Source organism: Carettochelys insculpta, chromosome 3, assembly GCF_033958435.1.
Source record: "Carettochelys insculpta isolate YL-2023 chromosome 3, ASM3395843v1, whole genome shotgun sequence".
Lineage (NCBI taxonomy): Eukaryota > Metazoa > Chordata > Testudines > Carettochelyidae > Carettochelys > Carettochelys insculpta.
The window spans coordinates 27,480,809-27,502,979 of NC_134139.1; the positions used below are offsets into that span (position 1 = coordinate 27,480,809).

At 40.3% G+C, this 22,171-nt stretch overlaps 1 protein-coding gene across 6 annotated transcripts in view; it reads left to right on the plus strand.

Annotated features, from left to right (window-relative positions):
- The window catches only part of PSME4 (proteasome activator subunit 4), a 147,198-nt gene that overhangs the window by 75,852 nt on the left and 49,175 nt on the right, over nucleotides 1-22,171 (plus strand). For all 6 annotated transcript variants that reach the window (XM_074989520.1, XM_074989521.1, XM_074989523.1 and 3 more), the window contains 11 exons: nucleotides 4,682-4,737; nucleotides 9,374-9,430; nucleotides 9,686-9,741; nucleotides 9,832-9,930; nucleotides 14,887-14,949; nucleotides 15,120-15,215; nucleotides 15,879-16,010; nucleotides 17,608-17,817; nucleotides 18,654-18,790; nucleotides 20,817-20,870; nucleotides 21,689-21,818. In XM_074989520.1, coding sequence (XP_074845621.1) covers nucleotides 4,682-4,737; nucleotides 9,374-9,430; nucleotides 9,686-9,741; nucleotides 9,832-9,930; nucleotides 14,887-14,949; nucleotides 15,120-15,215; nucleotides 15,879-16,010; nucleotides 17,608-17,817; nucleotides 18,654-18,790; nucleotides 20,817-20,870; nucleotides 21,689-21,818 — 1,090 coding nt within the window. The remainder of the gene's footprint in view (nucleotides 1-4,681; nucleotides 4,738-9,373; nucleotides 9,431-9,685; nucleotides 9,742-9,831; nucleotides 9,931-14,886; nucleotides 14,950-15,119; nucleotides 15,216-15,878; nucleotides 16,011-17,607; nucleotides 17,818-18,653; nucleotides 18,791-20,816; nucleotides 20,871-21,688; nucleotides 21,819-22,171) is intronic.

The window sequence follows — 22,171 nt, forward strand, 5'->3', positions numbered from 1 at the left end:
TTTCTCTGTTTCATGACTTCTACTATTTATGTGAGCTCATTTGTCTGTTTCAGAATCAGTATACTACAACACTGGATGTCTTAGGTTTTTAGACCAAATCTGGACAATCTTCAGATTTTAGTCGCCATACCTCAAAATGTTTTGGGTTTATTAACAAAGTCAAAGCAGTATTATCAGTGAATGCCCAGTTCAGTCCCCCACTTCATTATTGCTGAAGTTATCAGCACATCAAACAGTACTGGGGTAGAGGGCATGTCTCAGTCATCTTTTATAAGTTTGCAGTTATTGGGTTTCTTGGAAGGGAAGCTTACACATCAGCATGTTGGGATTAAGTGCTATTCTTCTGGCCCTCAGATTGGTCCTCCCTCATTTACACGGAAGGTTTGTGCAAGTGGTAGCAGGTAAATGATCCAGTCTGTATTATGTCAACAAAGGAGGTGCTTTCTTTGCTTCTGCATTGAGCAAAGCAGTCAGTTTATGAGACTGGGGTATTCTCCATGACACTTATTAGGTTGTCCTATATTTAGCAGGAGAAAATAAGTGACTGCAAATCATCTCATCAGGGACAGTTCTCAAATGCACTAATGGCCCCAGAAGGATCAGTTATTTGAAAGCATTGAGTATCTTTTCCAGCTGAGCTCAATCAGGTGCAGCCCTGTTACTGTAAGGTTCAACACTAAATATTGTGTTTTGCTCAAGAGCAGGAAGGGACAGTTCATCCACCTTGAAGGATTTCCTTCTGGATTGAGAAGCCATCTTCTCTAGGCCTTTCTTCCCCCCCCCCCCCCCCCCCCCTCCACTTTCCATGGATCCAGAGGGTAGTGAGGAAGATGCATCAGGACATTCTTAGTGCCCTGCCTTGGCTGTGTCAGCAGTGGAATATGAATCTGCTTCAACTGTCCTGGTGTGTTCATACCTTCACTAGGCCAGGATTTTTCATCTAGATCCTCAGTGCCTTTATTTCATGTCTTGGGCAGTCAGACGTAGACTCTGAGGATTATTTTTGACTATTCGAGTTCCTTTTCAGTGCAGTGTGTACCACTTAGTTCTAGAAAGCTGTCTGCTAGCTAATGATGATATTTGAAGTGGTCCAGAATCATGGCTTGGCCTTGGGGAAAATCTTTGTTTTATACTTTAAAATACTGCATGTGACAAAAACCTGAATTTTCTCTATCTCATATTTGAAATTTCATTTGGCAGGTCTTTCAGTTTATCATATTTTGCTTGATAGAAGATCACTGTTTGTGCCTAACATGGATCAGAAGTTTATGAAAGAGTTAGCTCATATGCATCCCCCTTTGAGAAATCCTGTCCATCCTTGGGATCTTAATTTGGTATTATTTACACATACGAAACAACATTTTGAGCAGTTGGCCGACTCTTTGCATTATTTATCTCTTACGTCCACATTCGTTATTACTATAATATCAATCAGAAGGGTGAAGTGAATTAAATGCTCTGATAGTTATGCCTTTTTGTAAAGATAAAGTGGTTTCCAGGTCTTTGCCAAAAGTAGTTTGAATTTCATATCAGTCATTCAGTTAATTTGCCAGTATTTTTTCCAAAACCTACTTATTCATAAAAGGGAATCAGTTTTGCATACTTTCGATACAAAAAAAAAAACTCTTGTGTATTATGAAAAATCACATAGATTATGTATGCTTTATACTAACAGTCACGTGGGTTATACTTTGTCTCCCCAAACTCCTTCTAGATGGATTAAACAACATATGGTTGAATGTGACACATTAACAGGAATTCCTGTGTTGACATTGCTATGGATCCATTCTACCAGAGCTGAGGCAGTGTCTTAAGCAAGTCCTTGTTTCCAAAATATGCAAAGCTGCAAGCTTGAGTTTTTTCAGATTGGCTCCACATAGTCACACACATTCATACAAAATTATTTCAGATTGGCTCCACATATTCACACTTCCCACCCACTTTCCTCTTTTGTCAGAGTTCTCTTGTTCTTTGTCTCTGGATTGGTGATGGAGGGAACTGAAGTAGTAGTGCTTGTATCTAACACTGGTAACAAATAAGTAACCTTCATTTCTTTAATATCATTCATCTGTTCCAAATTTGTAAAATATCGCTACAGATATATGGATTTATGCTAATTAGCCAACATTTTGCTATAAACTCATTTTTTAGGTAATATTGTCAGTACTTTTATTTTGGAGGGAACTTGCTATAATGTTGGAGTTGTTTGGAAATCAATGTTAGTACCTAAACAAATCATTGTAATTGGAGCATCCATGTTAATGTCAAAGTGAAAAGTTGTTAGTATCGAACATTTATTTTCAAGCTTCTTATTTAGTGATTTAGGAACACAGAAAGGAAGATGAAAGTGTTTTTTCTTGTTAAATTGAGATACTTTAAAATTTAATTACAGTGTCTTCCTTTTTAATTGATTTGGGATTTAGTTTAATGTGTAGATCTAAATTTTACAAAAATGATTTTAATCAGTCTGTTACCTTCAGAATATTGGGCTTGTCTTGCAGTTATTGACATAAGCAGTACTTCACCTGGTCAAAATTGTTATAGCTTGCTGTTGTGTTTCAGGTACCAGTAATATCATTTCTTGTTCTAGGATAAATATAACCCCCACGTCTGGTCTTGGAAAGTAAAACTCTCAATTCACCACCTTAAATGTGGAACTATGTATACTGGTGTTTTATGTGTAAGCACTTCTTGCCAAGTGATCAATTCTTTATAACGGTGTTTCCCAATTGGTGTTCTGCAGAGCCCAGGGCTCTACAAAGTGAGAGTAAGGGTTCCACAGTCAGGGGTTGGCATCTTGGGGCTCCGGAGCCGCATGTGGCTCAAGGAGTCATTTGTGGCTCTGGACACTGCTGCTGCTGACTAATGTGCAGCTCCCTGAAGTTCTGTGCCCTGGCACAGCCAGAAGGGGAGTCAGACAGGTCCTGTGTCATCCTGCGTCAGGCCCTTGTGACTAGAGTCAGAGGAGTAAAGGTACATTTGTCTGCCATGTTGGGTGAGGTATTTGAGCAGGTTTGGGGCTCAGGCAGGTTAAACCTGGGGATAGGGGTAGGGGTGGGCAGATTGGGGCCTGAGAGGGGTGAAGCATGGGAATGGTGGCGGCCGATTTGTGGCTGAGCGTGGGGATGGAGGGGTGGATTTAGGGCTGAGAGGGGCTAATGGGTTACGGGTTCCACAAAATTCTTTCAAGTTTAAAAGGGTTCCATGGGCAAATAAAATTGGGAAACACGGCTCTATAACAATAAAAATCTGATACTGTTTCTCTTCCCAGTATTCTAACTTTTTGGTGTCTTTTTCCCATTGATATGATCCTCACTTCTACAGAAAAATTATTTAGCGTGGTAGGCCCTTTGTTAGCACAGTTCTTGCAATATGTTAGTGCAGTGTTTCTGTAGCTCTTGACTTTCTTTGCAAAGTATCTTGAAGGTTTTTCTTTGACGGTTTGACTCCACTAACCATTAGAGTCTATGCCATAGTGTTAGAAACAAAACGGGAAAGAAAATATAAGGTATATTTGAATGAGCTGGTATTGCCATTAGATACATTGGCATGCAGTGTCAGTCTGCTGTTTTATTTACGCAACCATGTGAAAAAAACCACATTTTACAAGGACTGAAAATTTAGAGTAGACTCAAATCAAGTCATAACCATATCATTATCTTTGCTTTATAAGTAAAAGCTTGTCACGTAGATGCATCGTTCTGACTATGATACTTTCTTAGCATGGTGGTTAGTAGTAGTGGGCTTCAGAGACTAGCATGAACAATTGGGCCTGGGCACATTGTACACCATTTTTTGTTTTTTAAAGGAAGGACTACCGAGGGAGAGGAATAAGCTACTGAATTTATATATTCACCTTTTGCTGAGATTCTTACTCAATTCCTTGCTATTTAGTAAACTGATTCACCTGCAGTTAACCCACTAAATAGTTGTATCAATGCCACTGTCCCTCATTGTCACACCTTTATGAACATGCATTAGAAGAAGTGAGTAATTTCAAACTCTTGGAAATGGAACTCATTCAGGATTTTATACTCAAGGGCTACGTGTACACTACAGTGATCTTTTGAAAGAAGCTCTCCTGGAAGATCTCTTCCAAAAGAACTTCTTTCAAAAGAGTGCGTCCACACTAAAGCAGGTTAAAAGAGTGATCTGCTCTTTTGAAGGAGAGCATACACACAGCCCCCACTTTTTTGAAAGAACAGGCCAGGGATGAAAAAATCAGGTCCCACGAGGACTGCTCTTCTGGGGGAAGAAAAAAGCCCTGCCGAGCAGCTACACACTTCCTTTCGAAAGGGGACACTCTTCCTGAAACCGGAAAAGAAGACTGCCTTCCAAAGGAATGCCACATTCTTTCAGTTACCTTCAGAAGAACACTTTTTGCGTGTAGCTACTCTGCTGGGTTTTTTGAAAGAGCCCACTTCGTTTGAAAGCTTTCGAAAGAACTTGCTAGTGTAGGTGCATCCAAGGTGGCCTTGCCTCTTGGTTTTCACTCTTTCAGAAAAGGAGAACTACCTGCCCAATAACTATTTCTAGATTTTGGAATGTTAAAGACAAATAACAGATAAAATAGTAAACTAAGCCTTCCCAGGTATCCCGGTCTTACTTTGTTAGTAGGAATGAGTTGCCAACAAAACTCGTTTCCTTACCTTGTAATACAATGTGTTTTGTCTTTCTGCAGAGTTCCAAGTCTGGTGTCTTTGGAAGAAACAAAACTTTTCACTGGTATTAACTATGGTAGGTCAGTTCTAACTTTGATAAATTAGGTGGTCATAAGAGAATTAATTTCATCCTCTTATTGTGAAATGCATAGCTAATTGATTTGATTACACTTGTGGTTCATTACAAGAATTTTTGAGACCAGCTAACCAAGTTTAGGTAAACTTATTGTCTCAGATAAAGCAGCACAATACAGGAAGTAAAGGATTAATATGTCGTATCCCTCTGGGAATCGGTCACAGTATTTAGTTCACCTTACACAGCAGCTGTGCTACCAAATATATCCCCATACTGCCTGCATTTATATTATACCTGTTTACAATCTGAAAGCACTTGATGCATCATCTAAAACTGAAATTTATCGATTATATTTTTACCTTGTTTTTCTGATATCGTGGTATATCTTTCCTTTTTTTCTGATTTGAACACTACATTCCCTATGACTTGCCTGCAGAGGCACCTCACAATCTTGCACCAGGGCTGAGCATTCATGTCTAGTTTTTAGCAAACTCTGCATCCTTTTATCTGAGTGTAGAGTGGTGCAGTGGAAGGTATTGCGATATGTAGATATCTCACCCTGAGTGAGCACAATGCAATTTAACATGATTTTGTGCTAACCTCTATATATTGTAAATACAGGTTGAACCTCTCTTATCCAGCACCTTTGGTACTTGACCCGTGCCAGATCAGAGAATTTTCCGAATGAAGGAAAGTCATCTTCCACCAGACCCACAGCTAAATCCTGACTGACCACAGGTCCTGGCAGCCAGGTCCCAGCTTCACGCTGCCCCTAGGTCCTAGCAGCCACCAGCTTCCCCAGCTTCTCACTACCTACAGATCCTGGCAGCCTGCAGCTGTTTGCTACCACTGGCCCTGGCTCCCCACTGCCTGCCCTTGGGTCCTGGCAGACTGCGGCTGATTGCAGCTGCCAGCCCCAGCTCCCTGCAGGTTCCAGCAGCTGACAGCAGGCATAGGTCACTGGGACCCACAGGTAGCGGAGAACCCAGGCCAGCAGTTGACAGCAGACATAGACTGCCAGGACTTGTGGGGAGCGAGGGCCCAGGGCTGACAGCAGGCGCAGGCTGCTTGGACCTGTGGGCAGTGGGGAGCGAGGGCCCAGGGCTGACTGCAGGCGCAGGCTGTTGGGATCGCTGGCAGCTGACAGCAGGTGCAGGCTGCTGGGACTCGGGGGCTGTCAGACAAGGGATGTTGTCAAATAATATAATTCCAGTTGAGAGGTAGATCCTGTACTGTATAATGTGCAACACATATTGCTATGGTATGCAATACACATAACAATATGCTTTGGCTATTATTTTTAATGTCACTGCAAATGCAAAATATATCCTCTTTGAGTGCATAAGTGCTGTGCAGTCCTGGTTACTTAGGGTGGTTATCAATTCTGTGTATTTTATAGAACCCATCTGTGTGTAGCTTGGGATGGAGTTTGAGACCAGTATAATAGTTGATACAAAAAATAAAAGGAAAACCTCAGAAGAGCCTTGAAACACTTTGGCTACTGTGAAAAATCCTTGATTCCCAAAAGGAGAAATCAAAAGGCTTATTTATCATACTAATAAAAAAAAATTCCAGACATTTACTAAAAGGGGCAGGTATTCAAACTGAGTATGCTGCTTAAAATTATTCCGCATTTTTTATCCACATACGTCCGTTAGTTGTCCTTTTTTACTCAATGATTAATATATGAAGTAGAAGTCTCTGCCATGTTTACCCTGAGCTCTGAGATTGCGTAGCTGAGGTGGAAGAGGGCAGCTATGGTATAGGCATGTCTCTTGTAGCTCAGTAGTTCATAATTTTTTTTTCCCCCTATGTCTCATAATATAGGTGCTTTACAGCTATGACTCAAACCAGTCTTTTTGTCAAGTTCTGTACTTAGTGGCCTTTGGCACTTGGGTGGTCCCTGAAACCAGCTGGGAAGTATTTGTAGTATTTCTTCAATGTGGTGCTTGCCTCTATGGCTATGGTTACACTACACCACTCTGTTAACAGAAGTCACTGTCGGAAGAGGGTTTCCCAACAAAACTTCTGTTGATAGAGTACAGCTACAGACCAGCTGCTCTCTTGACAAAACAGGCACCTGGAAGCACAGCAGACAGGGCTGCCCAGAGCGTCCACGCAGCTTTTTCGTTATGCCTCAACGCTTTCAAGCAGAACACTGCTGGCAAAAGTGCTGCCATTTGCCCTGATATTGTCGACAAATCCCATTTTGTGTGCGCATGCTCCCCAGAGTTTTGTTGACAAAACCAGGGTTTAGCCAACAAAACTTGCTAATGTAATCTATGTGTTGTGTATATATAACAGGCTATTTATTGTGGCCTAGATCAAAGGGAGTTGTGAAAGGAATCAAGCATGAAGGGTGAAATGGTGACTAAGATAAGACGCTTTGAAGAAACAATGATGAAGCTGTTTTTTGGAGAATGTGTTCTACCTGACTACAGCCAGATAAGAATGGCTTAATATTCCCAAGTCAAAGCCTAGGATCAAAAGGAAGATAGCAAACCATTGGAGGACTACAGACTTAGAAGAGGTTGAATGAGTTGCTAGAAGCTGTCTTGGGATTCAGCAAGAGCTCACAGGCCAACAGATAGACACCCATTGGCTGAGAGAGTGCTTCTCTGAACCTGGCTGAGGAGAGCTTACACATGTAAAGGGAAATGTACGTATTAAGTACTGATACGTGCATTTTACAAATGAGGACTTCGGGCACAAAGAAACCAATTTGAACAGAGTCATACAAGAAGTCTGTCGTGTAACAGGGATGTGAACCCTTGTCTCTTTCCTGGAGCATTTCTAGAGGGATTACCATGGCACATGAAAGATTCTTGACAGAGTTGGAACTTTTTTCCAGTCTCTTTGAGTAAAACTTTATTTCCAACCATTGACTTCACTGTTTGAAAGAATGGGAAATTCTTTCTTTTCCTTTGTTCTACTACTTTCACTGCCTGGATGGGCAAAATGCTAATGTCCACTTCTTTCCAAACAGCCAAATTAAATAGAAATGCCATTCTTCCTCAACCCCTTAATTGTTTGAATGCTAAAATATAACTCCTTGAGCATTCTGCTCTTCATTAATGGCTCTTCTGCCATTCTTATCTGGCTGTAGTCAGGTAGAACACATTCTCCAATAACAACTTCATCACTGTTTCTTCAAAGCTTCTTATCTTGGTCACCATTTTACCTTTCATGCTTGATTCCTTTAACAACTCACTTTGATCTAAGCCACAATAAATAACCTGTTATATATACAACACACAGATATGCCAATAAGTATATTCTTCAGAGCTTGTTATATCATGAGCATTTTGGACCACTGTGATGTTGCATAGGACAAAGCTCCTATTTTACTCTTTCTCATTATAGGCAAAGTATTTGACCACTACTAATTCTGCCAGACAGTATGTCTACACTGCAATGAAAGACATGCAGCACAGCCATTTCAGGCCCAGGTCACCTGACTTATGCTCACAAGGCTCGGTTGCAGGACTAAAATTGCAGTATAAATATTGAGGCTCTGTAATGTTTAAAGTCAGCAGCCTGAGCCCCGCAAATCTGAGTCAACTGACTTGGTCACTGAGACTCGGTGCCACAGGTTTTTTATTGCAACATAGATGGACCCTGAAAGGCAGAAACATGTCCTAAATTGTGTAGGGCTGTAAACCATGTTTTGTATTGTGCTCCCTTGCTTTGAAGCACCATTCGTCTATTCATTTAGTGAACAGAATTAATCAACTTTAAAAAAGTCCAGTGTTTGTTCTGACAGACAGTGACTGCAACTTAGGATTTCAGTGTGTTGTGGAAAGCTGAATGGAGTACCCTAGGACTTTAACATGGAGCCTATGTCTACACTAGCCCCAAACTTCGAAATGGCCATGTAAATGTGAGCAGATGGGAATTCCTGTGAGCAGATGGGAATAAGGGGACTTTGAAGTAGCCGGGGTCCTTTCGAAAAGGAGCCCCGTCTGGGCGAGCCACGTCAATTTTGAAGTGCTGCGGCTGCCTGCATGCTAATGAGGCGCTGAATATGTATTTCAGCACTTCATTAGTAAACTTTGAAATGGCCATTTACATGGCCATTTTGAAGTTTGGGGCTACTGTAGACATGGCCACATATGCCACGGACTGCTTTCATTAAAGGTGTATGTGTGTGCATATAAAAATATTTTTTTCAAAAGTATTTTGTATCACTATTATAGAGTCCTATATCTGATCTAATTTGAAGTATGTAAAGAAATTTAATCTGTTCTTGAGCTTTTGCATGTCAGTTTCCATTAATTATTTTAAATTAAGCTTCTCTTTGTAATACTGTGTAATATAACTTAGGCCTGGTCTACACAAGAGCAGAAATTGAACCCAGAAACACAATTCTAGCTATGCCTTTAGTGTAGCTAGAATTTACATATCAGGATTGACTTCCTGCCCTTCTGTAGTCTGGGGGCTCTTTGAGCTTGTGCCTGTGTCCCTTACTCCAGGCAGTAGCATGGAGTGCCGCTGTCAATGGCCAACCCCGGAGAGATCGATTTTTGCTGCATTTTAACATGCAGCAAAATCGAACTCCATAAGATCGACCATGGTGCAGTCGATCAGCCGATTAAATATAGATTCACCCTTCCAGAATATACTTTCTCTTGTGCAGATTTATCAAGAGAGAACCACAGAGAAACCATGGCTAGGATCATAAGGAAATTGCTGCGTAAGTACATTGTCATCTCTCTTATTTGTATATGCAGTATAGTTGCAATTGCTTTAAATGTTGTAAGGTCCGTTGTGCTTTTAAATCTAATATTAGTACTGTATAGCAAAACAGACAACCTGTTTATCATGAATTGTATGGCAATATAAATGACACAGTTTTGAGATTTACAAGTAGAAAAAATATTTTATTGTGTAGTTAACGCTTTGAACTGTGCTTCAGATAATAAGCTTTTTGTTTCTATTTTACTGGTAGACTATATACTTGACAACTCAGAAGATGATACTAAGTCTTTGTTTCTAATCATAAAGGTATATGTTTTAGTTTCATATTTTATATGGTTTGTTTTTAATTTTAATGGCTTGACTTGTTTTACATAATGTAAAACCATTCGTTTATAGATCATTGGTGACCTCTTACACTTCCAAGGGTATCACAAGCATGAGTTTGACTCACGGTGGAGGAGCTTTAACTTAGTGAAGAAATCGATGGAGAACAGGGTCAGTATCTTGTTTATGTAGCTCAGACAGAAAAAAAAAACTTGTAAAAAACATTTGTTTTGGTCGTTTTTTGCCTCAGTGTCTTAATGGAAAACTTCATGTATTCCTTGAGAAATTGATATAAATTACAGGGGGCTGAAGTGTCATTTGAGTATTTTTATGATACATTAAGTGCCTTTTATGAAAAGCTTTCAAAGTACTATACAAGTGTTAGTAAAGCAGCCTAACATACCTGTTTATATTCTGAATACTGATGCTATTAATGATAGATTTTTATGTTAATTTGCTGGACACTAAGAAACAACGTGCTGGGATTTTTTAATTTTTGGTTACTTAACCTCATGGAAATAATGGAGTTCTAGGGTGTTAAGATGCTGCTGTTGCTAGCACATATAAAGTTTTAATGATCTTAGACCCATACATGTCAATTAAGTAGAGGAGCTTATAGGAACCAAACTCTTCCTCTCCCTTAGTTTAGATACACTTCTCATCAGTAAAGCTCCCGACAGTTCTCAAAAATGGATGAATATTATCTCCATTTTACAGGCGGAGAAAATGAGGCCTGGAGAGTTTAAGTGAGTTACCTAATATTAGAAGTGAAATATAGGTTATTGAACATGGCTGCTGAGATAAAGAGCAGAAAGTTAGATCTTCAAGTATTTAAAACAATAAGATAAGGACCAAGATATTCAAATGGTCCAACAATAAATGTACATCATTAGCGTTAATTTGAATGTGCTCTTGTCTGTAGAGAAGTTGACAGCTGGCACCACACCAGTAGCATGTGGCTACTTCATGTTACACTATCTGTAAACTGCATCTTGTCTTTTGCATTAGTTCATGAGTGCTCTAAGAACTACTTCTAGGGTAAAGTAGTCACATCACCAAACAATGAATGCACATTGCCTATTCTGTCTTGGTTAGGGGCATGTCCTGGTACTCTGTAAAATCTGTGGGCAATTCTCGGAGTGAACGCAACAGTTGAGAGTTCTCTGATTGAAGCAGTAACAAAGCCAGTGACTGGCCCTGGATTCTAGGGTCCTGGATCCTCAGGAGACAGTTGGCTGTTGAAATCTGCCCTAGCTTCATCATCAAAACCAGCCGAAGTTTCTTTCAGGCCTCTGGCTTCCTCATCTGGGAAGCAGAGCAATGGATCAGACTCGGAGAGCAATAGTATTCTAAGGAGAATTAGGTGAAGATCACCGTTCCTGGATCTGACTTCAGGGAGCTGCATAAGATTACTGTGCAGCTGGAAAACAACTGTGCCTCAGAACTTTGGAAAGATTCCCTAATCTCAAGAGGCAGTTCCAGCTGAGTGGACCTAGCCATAATTGAGGTCCCACCTGATGCTGTTTGGGGCATTTTAGCCTTCGCATTACTGAGATAGTCAGAAAGATAGCATGGTTCTAGATAGAAGTCTGACTGCAGTGTCAGTCATTCTCTTGCCTCCAGCACTGGTTCCCGCACAGTTGCTACCAAACCAGTCTGTTTGGTCCATGGCCACTTTGGGCCATGTTGACATGGCTGACACCTGTGCAACTAACTGGAGCTGCATTCACCCTGATTCTATCCAGATTTCTGGATCCAGTGATTTCAATGCTTCCATTGTCTGATCGTGCACCCCGACAGCCACAGGTTGAGCACCAGCCTTCCAAGAGGACTATTAGCCTTCCCTGGTGAGGTTCTGGCACCCAGTAGTATCAGCCTCATCTGGGGTATAAGAAAGATGCACCTCGGGCAGTGTGTGCCAACCAGCCCAAGACTGGGCTCACTGTGACCTAACGTTATGAGGTCTGGTGCCATTGATCATGGCATATGGGCCCCCTAGAAACCACAGTACTACCGAGAACCAGCCTCTCCACCACACTAATGAGGCAGAAAATCACTATGTGCCAAAGACTACCTGTCCATGCAACATCCCTGGGACCAGTGCCAGGTGTAGGTAGATCCAGTGCAGCAGATCCAAAGCAAAGGACAGATGATACTGGCCCTGAGCTCATCCAGATGAGGCCCTTGCTCCAGAACAGTCAGCTTCCACTCTTAAGGATTAGAAGGTATTTCAAGACTACATGGGTTGTGGTGGCCTTAGAGATCCATAAACAGGTGGTGTGGGCTATGCCACAAACGTCTCAATATCCTGCACTTGAGATTGGGACTCTTAGTGATCCTGATCAACAAGGGGCTGTTGGAAGCCCACGAAAGCTTTCCAGCAGTCACCACCATTGCTGGCACTAATGTCCGAAAGGACAGTTAGATGGTACCAGGTCCTGGCTGCTGGATACTTAGTTCTGTTTGCATCCATTACCAGTGGCCAATGAGCAGTCCCATTCAAGTGGCCAGAAATTAATCTCTAAAGATGAGATGGTGATGCACCTAAAATGTGGTAGCTAGGAAGCAACTTCACTCTGAGCTTCCAAATGAGGATCTTGAACTACCAAGTGGTCTTGACAAAATGCAGCCACATAAGTTTGTACGTCTCATAAAACTTTGACAGGTTCGTACACAATTGCAGGGATGATTTCCAGTCCATCCTGGTGAAAGCTCCTGTGGTGGCCAGAACTGCACTGCCAGCAGCCTTAGTCGTGTAGGACCTGCATGCAGGGTGATGGCAACAACATTTGCATTGCAAACACTTTTCCTGGCTTGCCCTGGAAAGTATATCTGAAGAATTTCAAATAATTATTGAGGACCTGCCAGTTGAGGGTTGCTCATTCTTCCACAAGAAGACTGACCAGGCAGTGAGCTCTGTCAGTGTTCATTCACCACACTTGGTGCCTGCTCCTGGCTACTCAGGCAGTACTCTTTCCAGCTCCAGGGTCCCCTTCTGCTCTTGCTCTCTCTGTCTCAGCAAGTCTGGGGGTCTTTTGTGACTTGCCCCTCTAGCCAGGTCACTATATGTGTTTCCTCCTGATGAGGCATCAAAGTCCTTCCTTATAAACAGTCCCAGGCAGTCTTCCTTGTTCACTGCCTATGATGAGGTTCCCGGGGTACAACCCAGAATCTGGGACTGTTGAGTCCTCTGGCTCGCCAACCTGGGGTATCCCTCTCATTCTTTGATTATTGTGTGAAGCAAAAAATCCCAGGCAGGTGTTCATGTTTGTGTAATAGCGACATGCACAACTGAGTTACGTGAATGCTTACTCAGCCATTCATGAACCAGAACTAGAGAGGTTCCAGCCAATTCCCCCGAGCTCTCCATCTTTGTACCCCAGAACTATACCTTCTTGCACTGTAAGAGGTCTGGTTATTGTAAGTTCTTTCTTCAGTCCACCTCTGACATGGAGAGCACATGCACAATCTTTGTAAACTGAGCTAAGATTACTCAAGTGCTTCTGCCAAAACATGCTGTTTTGGGTAAAATATAAAACAGATCTATTAATGACAGTAAGATTGATTTTAGTTGGTTGTAAGTAACAAGTGCAGAGCTCAAAGTTGTTACATGAGAAATAAAAATAAATTTGTAGTCTGAGTTTGTAAATTAAACATGATTTGATTTAAAAATGTCTCGCCCTGACAGATAGTACAAACCAGTCACAGATCCTAAATACACAGGGTGGAACTCTTTTCAGACCTTGGGACCACCCTCCATTTGTTCAGTTTTTGTCCTCCAGATATTGAGTTGGAGGGGAGAGGCCAAGTGTTGATATACTGCCTCTCTTTTATAGCAAATTGCAAGATGTTTAGACATGAAGATCAGGCAGTTCCCACTGGTCAAGCAGTCTTCATTTATTGTCTGTCTGTTCTCACTGAGAAGCCATCTAGAGTGAATTCTCTTTAATGGATTGCCAGCACATCTGGCTACTCCACTGTTAAACCTGACAGGCTGGTTGTTGATGTTTCAACCTCACAACATATTTCAGTGACATACACATCAAGACTTCAAAACTTTATATACAATGACCGCACATGTGGTCCAACAGGATATTCATGTTCAACAGATCGAGGGTGCGTCTACACTTGCATTCCTCTTTTAAAAGAGGTATGCAAATGAAGTAGATTGAAAATGCAAATAAGGTATACATTTGTATATTCCGATTTTGAAAGAGCTTCTTTCAAAAGAAGGAAGCCAGTGTAGACGCTGCTCTTTTGAAAGTAAACCCATCTTTGAAAGAATCCTTCTTCCCTTTATTTAATGGGAAGAATTCTTTCGAAGATGGGGTTTACTTTCGAAAGAGCAGCGTCTACATTGGTTTCCTTCTTTTGAAAGAAGCTCTTTTGAAATTAAAATATGCAAATAAGATGCTGAATATGCAAATTTGTAGCTCATTTGCATGTTCACTATACCTCATTTGCATACCTCTTTCAAAAGAGGAATGCAAGTGTAGACACACCCCAAGACTTTTAAAATATCTCCCAAGGCATGTTTTGGACAAAATGTATCCAAATCATATCACCACAGTGGATATGGAGGTTCTAGGGTAGTGTTTTGAGATACAAAGAATCACAATGCCACTATGGTGCCATTTCCCAGGGGCTGGCATGGGAACTTGGCCCATCCTCTGCTCCAGGTTCTAGCTCTGGACTTTTAATCATTAACCAAGATCTTCAGCCTCCTGAACTTTGCTGCCTTTTCCCTGAGCCCTTTTTTTGATTGAAGTTGGTTATGAAGGACACATGCTAAGCGACAAAACAGCTCAACTGGACATGAGATATAAACTTGCATGTGTTGAGGCAAAAGCCAACTTCAAATTGCTGAGGGATTAATGGCAATTTCTTATCTCCAGACATATGACACAAGTCAGGGTTTCAGTTTCACTCCATCACATCACCTCACATGGATCAATATCCACTGATATTAGTGGTCACTGTCTCTTTGACAAGTTTTCTAAAAAAATAATTTATATAAATGCAGCCCACTGGTCTGAATGTCTCACTTTAGAGCCCTCTAAGAGAAAAGGTAAGAGAGTCAGTGTGGAGTTTTGAATCAAATTTCTCTGATTTTTTTTTTCCTTGCAGCTTCAAGGAAAGAAGCAGCACACTAGAGCCTTGCTGATTGACAGAGTCCTGTTGCAGCATGAGGTAATGTGCATTTTCCTCCTACCAGTTTTTATTCACTGCTGTACTAGGAAATGTCAGTTGATGACATTGCATTTAACTTAAAGCTTTCTAAATCTTGACAATAACTTTCCTCTCTTAGATTTGTAAAAATACAAAGCCTGTGTCTAATTATGATTTTCTACTTCCTTTAGCTGAGAACTTTAACTTTTGAAGGCTGTGAATATAAAAATATACACCAAGACATGATCAGGGATCTTCTGTGTTTGTCTACAAGTTCCTATGGTCAGGTAAGAATGTGCTAAATTAATGCAGTCGGTTACATTTATTGTTTATTTTCAACTTGATATTTGCAGCGCTATGTAATATAATATAGCTTGTAGTTTCTTCCAGGGTCACAATATCTTTGGTTTTGATTTCAGGTTTCAGTAATGTATGAAATAAGTGATTTACGTAATTCTTCGTAGGGTCCATCCAATCCTGATTAGGTCCAAATTTGACTGGTAAAATGTGCAAAAGTGAGTTTTGTGCTGTGAATTAAAATCTTGAAGTCAGCAGCTGCTGCACACACTCATCCAAAACCAGCATTGGCCCATAGATTATCAATTTAGTGATTAAACTTTAATCTCCTTTGTATTCAGTGTTTAGGAAATGTGCTGGATTTACCATTGAGGAGACTGAAATCTTCAGTTCACAGAAAAGATGCAGTATGGCCCTGTGAAGGAAAACTTATTTGATCATGCTCCCAGTGTACCTAAAGCCTTATCTAGAGAAATGGTGGGAATGAGCCTCCGTTCCCAGTGTTGCTAACCTTTTCAAATAGGCTACGTTTCTGTGCACTGCATCACCATCCTAAGATCTGCACATTAGTAGTCGAAGAGAACTATCATGCCACTGCTTTGTATCTCATTTTGTGTATTTGAAGATCTGTAGTATTGCTTGTCTTTCTACAGGTCAGAAATAAAGCTCAGCAGGCATTCTTCACAGCGCTGGGTACATACAACTTTTGTTGCAGAGATATCATTCCTTTGGTTCTGGAGTTTTTGCGGCCAGACCGACACGATGTTACTCAGCAGCAATTTAAAGTACTGTCTCAATTACTTAATTTAAGATCTGTCATGGGTTTGTGTGTGGGATTTTTATGGTTAGAATATATGTGGTATGACATGAAGTATTTATAAGCAAGATTCTGGAATGGCTTTTTTACTCCTGAATAGTCATAGAGAGGTAGCTGTGTTAGTATTTTCACAAAACAAAAAAGCAGTCCTGCAGCGTTTCTAAGACTAACAAAATAATTTATTAGGTGATGAGCTTTCATGGGACAGACCTAATAAGTAACCTAATACGAGTTATTTTATAGTCTTTGAAGTGCTACAGGACTGCTTTTTTTGTTTTACTCCTGAATAGCAAATCCTAACGTGACTTAGACAGTCATCCCAAAGAAGTGCCCAGCAGAATATTTTATATCATACTCCACTTTTAGAACCCTAGAAATTATGAATGTTTTATACTAATAGGTGTTCTCTTTTATTTCCTAATCAGAACAAGAAAAAGTACATGTTAATAAAACGTCAGTAAACCATTCAGTAGTGGGTTTTTTTTAAACTAACCCTAGTAAAGCAAGGAAGTACCGTTTATTTAACAAAAGAGCTGAGCAACAGAAAATGTTGTGTCTATGGCTAGTTCTACACTACAATGATCTCTTGACAGAAATCACTGTCAGAAGAGATCTTCCGACAAAATTTCTGTCAGAGTGCGCCCACACACAAAAATGTATAGAAAAAGCAATTCACTCTGTTGTCAGAGAGCAGCTGGACTGCCTGGCCCTGTCTTCACAGAATGGCCGACTGGAAGCACAGGAAAAATGGTTGCCCAGTGACCCGGAAGCCCTGTCTGTCAAGAGAGGGTCTGCCAGAGCATCCACACGACTTTTTTGTGGACAGATTCTTTCGAGAAAGATGTTCTGCATCATGGGGGAGAGGCAGAAGGCTGTCAACAAAAGTGCCGAGTTCTGTCGACAGCGTGTTGATAAAACGCATTTTTAGTGTGGAAGCTGCACGGGTTTTGTCTGCCAAATACCTGTTTGTCGACAAAACCCTCTACTGTGGGTGTAGCCAAAGTCTGCACTTCCCCAAAATTCAACCTACAGGGATATGCGTAACAGAATGCGCCATTCCTATAACCCTTTATGAAGAGGATTATGTTAATACAAACTAGGAACCCTTTTTTATTTGCCCCTGCAGTGTCCACGCAGTGGAGTCACAGCGCACCACTTTGCACACTTCTTTTCACACCATATATAGTCCAAATTGCAGGGCAAAGTAGACAAGCCTAACAAACACAAATTTGTAATTTTAAACTACCATGAATAGGTTTGTAGAAAGTCAGGTGTGCTCTTTATTCACTGTGGTTATTGAAATATGTTCTATGGAAATAGTTCCCTTGCAACCATTCAGTGCATGAGAAACCCATTTAGTTAGCACTACTTGCTCATACCACTAAAAGAAATGATGTTTCAAGAATTGCGTGGAATATCTTGTCTATACGGGTGATAAGCTGAATGGTTCAATCTCAGTTTATATTACAATTTAATAATTGGTAAAACACTGAGCAACTAACTTTTATTCTATATGAGTGATCATATTATGTAACTTTTAATATTACAACTTTTGTTTTCTGTAGGGTGCCTTGTACTGTCTTCTTGGAAACCTCAGTGGAGTATGCCTGGCGAATCTTCATGATTGGGACTGTATTGTACAGACTTGGCCAGCAATAATTTCTTCTGGACTTAGCAAAGCTATGTCTCTGGAAAAGCCGTCTATAGTTAGACTCTTCGATGACCTAGCAGAAAGGATACATAGACAGTATGAAACAATTGGATTGGACTTCTCAGTAAGCAAAAAAATAAAATCACTTAAAAGCTAATATCACACTTGGGCTGTTTGACTTTCATTTGATAAAATGAGTTGGTAATTTAATAACCATTACATGTTTCACTTTATCTTTGATGTCTGATATTGATATATTGATTTTATTGTAATTTCCAATATGCAGGAATATATTCCATTATATATGACCCTGGAATATTGTAGATTTCAGTTTAAGATTATTAGTATTTGATGTCTTTTGTTTTCAACTTTTGGATGCCAGTCATAAAATGGGAATTAAAACTGACTAATCCTTCAGCTCTTGTTAGGTGTAGCGCCTCCCAATCAAGGTTGCTGTGTATTTGCGGGATAATATGTGGAATCTAACAGCTTATTCTAAAATTACTTAATAAATGAAAAATGGGGACAAAAGCCGTTATAAACATTTCAGTGGTTTTGTTTAACCTTTGTGCACAGCGTATTTTCAGGCCTTAAAATATAGACGTGATCATAGAGCCATCTTTATTTTATGATGTGAAGAAAAACCAGAGTATGAAAGAAAATTAAGTAGCTTTAAAATCTTTATTTTAAAATAAAGATTTTAAAGCTACTTAATTTTCTTTCATCTTATCATAAGAAGACTACTGGGAGCAGTGATTCCTGTCAAGTAATGAAGGAGCAATCTGGACTGCCTTTCCAGGGATCTTTGTAAAATATAAAGGAGACTCATTCATATTTATATTACAGAAACAGTATGTGCACTTCCTTTGACTGCCTCTCTGGGGTAGGGTTATTCCAAAAGGATGGCAAACATTCATTGGCTGCTCCTCAGTTAAAATTGTTTCCATTCTCTCTCAACAGGTTCCAGAGAAATGTGTTGAGATAGCCATTCTAATGCAAAAAGCAAAAAATCCAAGTGCCAGCGGGATGATGCTTAGCTCAGAAGAGATTCAGTTAGGAATTCAACGACAGAAAGAAAAAAATACTGAGGCCTTGCAGTAAGTTCAGTTGGCCCATGTAGACTTCAGTAACTACAGAAGTTGTAGTGTGTAATAGTTAAGTCGATAAACATATACAGATAATGAGCGATGTTGATTTTATCTAAAATGGTACATTAAATGTAATCCAGGAGGATGTGCTTTTTTTGCTTCTGAGTTTTGAGGTTAATAAAAAATAACAACTTGTGATGTCTGTGTAGGGTTTTGCCTAGCAGAAACTAAGTTGTTTAAAAGAACCTCTTCTTTATAGTGTGTTTTAACTTTAGCCTATAAGTGACACTAAACTCCAACCATCTTTCCTTCCATTATTGCATTTTTAATTTCTTATTACAGTTGTCTTTCAGTAATCCTTAACTATATTGGATTTGTATGAGAACCTATATAGAAAGAAATACTCCATATTCTTATCACCATAGTGTAGTCTGTGGTCTTCACTTTCCTTCAGCCCTGCCCCAATCTGTTCTACCGCAGAAGCACTTACGAATCTTAGCCTGTGACCCACCAGCAACCCCATGTGTCCCACTTGTCTGTCCCAGTATATCTCTTGTCTCCTGACCTGGCCACACTAGCAGAATGCTGCCAGGAAATCAACTGCTTCTCTTCCTTATCGCAACTGGGGTTGGCCTGAGAGCCACAGCTCTGCTCTAGTGCCACAGCAGCTCCTGACTGACAAAAGGCATAATGTTAGCAGCTTTCTGGCAGAAGCATTTTTTTTTCTTTTTTACTGGGTGGAGGGGGGAATGATGTGGAGCACATGAATAATATGTTTTGGTGTCCATGCAAATTATAAAGCAAATACATTAAAAATGAGACACTGTGTTCCTGGTTCTTCTCATGCCAGGTTTAAATAGGAAAATCTGCTGAATCCAGTGGAATTATTACTGGTTTCTGCAAAGCTACATCTACATTAAAGAGTTTTGTCGACAAAACACTGGCTTTGTTGACAAAACTTGTGGAGCTTCCACACTAATAAGGCGTTCGGTCAATAGTAAGTTGACAGAAGGTGGCACTTTTGTTGACAGCCTTCTGCCTCTCCCCAACGAGGCAGAATGCCTTTCTTGAAGGAATCTGTCGACAAAAAGGCCATGTGGACGCTCCGGATGGGCGGTGGGGGGAGCGCCCTCCGTCAACAGACAGGGGCTTCTGGGTCACCGGGCAGCCCTCTCTGCTGTGATTCTGGTTGGCCATTCTTTCAAGACCACGGCCAGGAAGTCTGGCTGCTCTCTGTCAGTAGACGGGATCGCTTTTTTGATCTGCTTTGCTGTCTGGCCGCAGAAGTTTTGTTGGAAGATATCTTCAGACAGTAACTTCTGTCAACAGATCACTGTAGTGTAGACGTAGCGCTAGTGAGTGAGGGTGAATCAGAAATTGTGAGCTTATCAGGATCGAAAATTTAGATTTGATTATTTGGTTATATGCAACTTCATTTAATTAGAGACCAACTGGTGCATTCAAGGGAAATGGTACCGTGCTTTCCACACCTCCAAAACTCAGAGTAGAAAATGCCAACCAGTTGCGTAAGCTAGCTGCCCTTTAAGGCCTAATGGACAAAAAATTAAAAGTACTATGTTGGCTCGTGATAGGTTACTCTAAAACCTAAACTTCTAGTCAAGACAAGTCAAGTTAAAACTTAAACTCACCAGTAAAGTGTATGCTGAAGAATAGCTTGCCATGTCTTGACCCAAGTTTTTTGGGTTTTAATTAGATCGAACTGACTAACATGAACCAATATCACATCTTCAGATCCTAATCTTGTCAAAGTCACAGTGTGGAAGAATCACCATAATATTCCTCCCTTGACCCAACAACAATTCTTTCCTCTCCACATTTTCCCATCAAGACATTTATCATGATATATACACAGCAGCTACAGTGTTAATTTAATTGCCAGACATTCTGTACTGTTTGATTTGTGAGACTTTGTCTTAGTTTCCAAAAGACTCTTTCGTTTAACCGCTTTTCTCCATGATTTGTACTTGTTGATGGTACACTTTGTCTGTCTACTTATTTACTTTTGTTTTTTCAGAAACTATGAAAATTTGGTGAACATGTTGTTAGATTGTGTCTCTCAAAGAAATCTGTAAGTTTACCTTTCTCTGTGAACTATTTTTTCTGCTAACTTTTCTGAATTGAAAAAATGGACAGTAAAATAGATAGTGTAAATGATTGGAAATAACACTGTCACCTTTCCTGTACAGGACTGGCTAAAACATAGTTTAGGTTTCTGCTGATCAAAGTTTTACTGTCTGACATACGTGAAACATATTTGACCTGGGTCTACTTCTGATAGACAAAAAAAAAAAAAAAAATCAGCATCAGTTAGCATGGGCAGAAGGGCCATCTATAGGATTGTTTAATTCTCCCTTCCAATTGAACAAGGAAGCCTCAGGGCAGCTTGAGATATCTTGCATTGCTGCTACCCATCCAATACATGTACTTAGAGGTGAAGGTAGCCTTGTAGTAAGTAATAGTTGTTTTTTCAGTAGCTGTCCATTCCATTTGTCTAATATGAATGAGGTGCAAATACTTTTAAATTACTATTAACCAGGTGATTTGTTTTTAAAATACTACAAGCTAAATAAAGATATGTAGGGTCCAATTCTCAGTTACATTAAGGTAATTTAACACCAGTCTTATAGCAAAAAGTGCTGTTAAGTGGATGCAGTGTGCAGTGTCCTACTTCAAGACCCCTTTCTTCTCCCGAAGTGATGTAGAGAAGCTTTCTTTTAGTAAGACTGAGGCCCACATCTTGTTGGTTGTGAAACAGAATGTAAGTTTTATGGTGGTTAGATACAACTACTTAACAGATTTTTGCCTTTAGGTATATTTTTATAACCTTTGTTGAGCTACTTAGTTACATGGAGTACTCCACTATTCATTGTATATGTTCTTTTTCAGACCCTGGAAGTTCGAACATATAGGCATTGGCTTTCTGTCTCTCCTCCTGAGGGATGATAGGGTGCTGCCTGTCCGTGCTATAAAATTCTTTGTGCAGTGTCTCAACCATGACGCAATAGTGGTTCGCAAGGTAAAGATGGCAAACTGATTGAAATTACTGACTTTTTCCATTTCCTGATTTAAATGTTTTTTGTTGATGTTGTTTGTCATTTAGAGGCTCCAGTTAGGGAGCCAGGGTCCTGTTTACATATACAAAAGTCCACCCCTCAAAGAGCGTATTGCCTTGAGAATCTTATGACAATGGCAATTGATCTGAGGGCTTTTAAATGAGCAAGGAATTGTTTGTCCTGGTTGCCAGTGAGACTTGGAACTGTTCTCAGTGTAGTGGGAATAACGAGTGGGAGGGAAGCCAGATGGCAGGTCTGGTGCTATGGTGTGCCATGCAAGAGGTTTCATTTTGTGTTTCATGTTTTCTGTGATGAG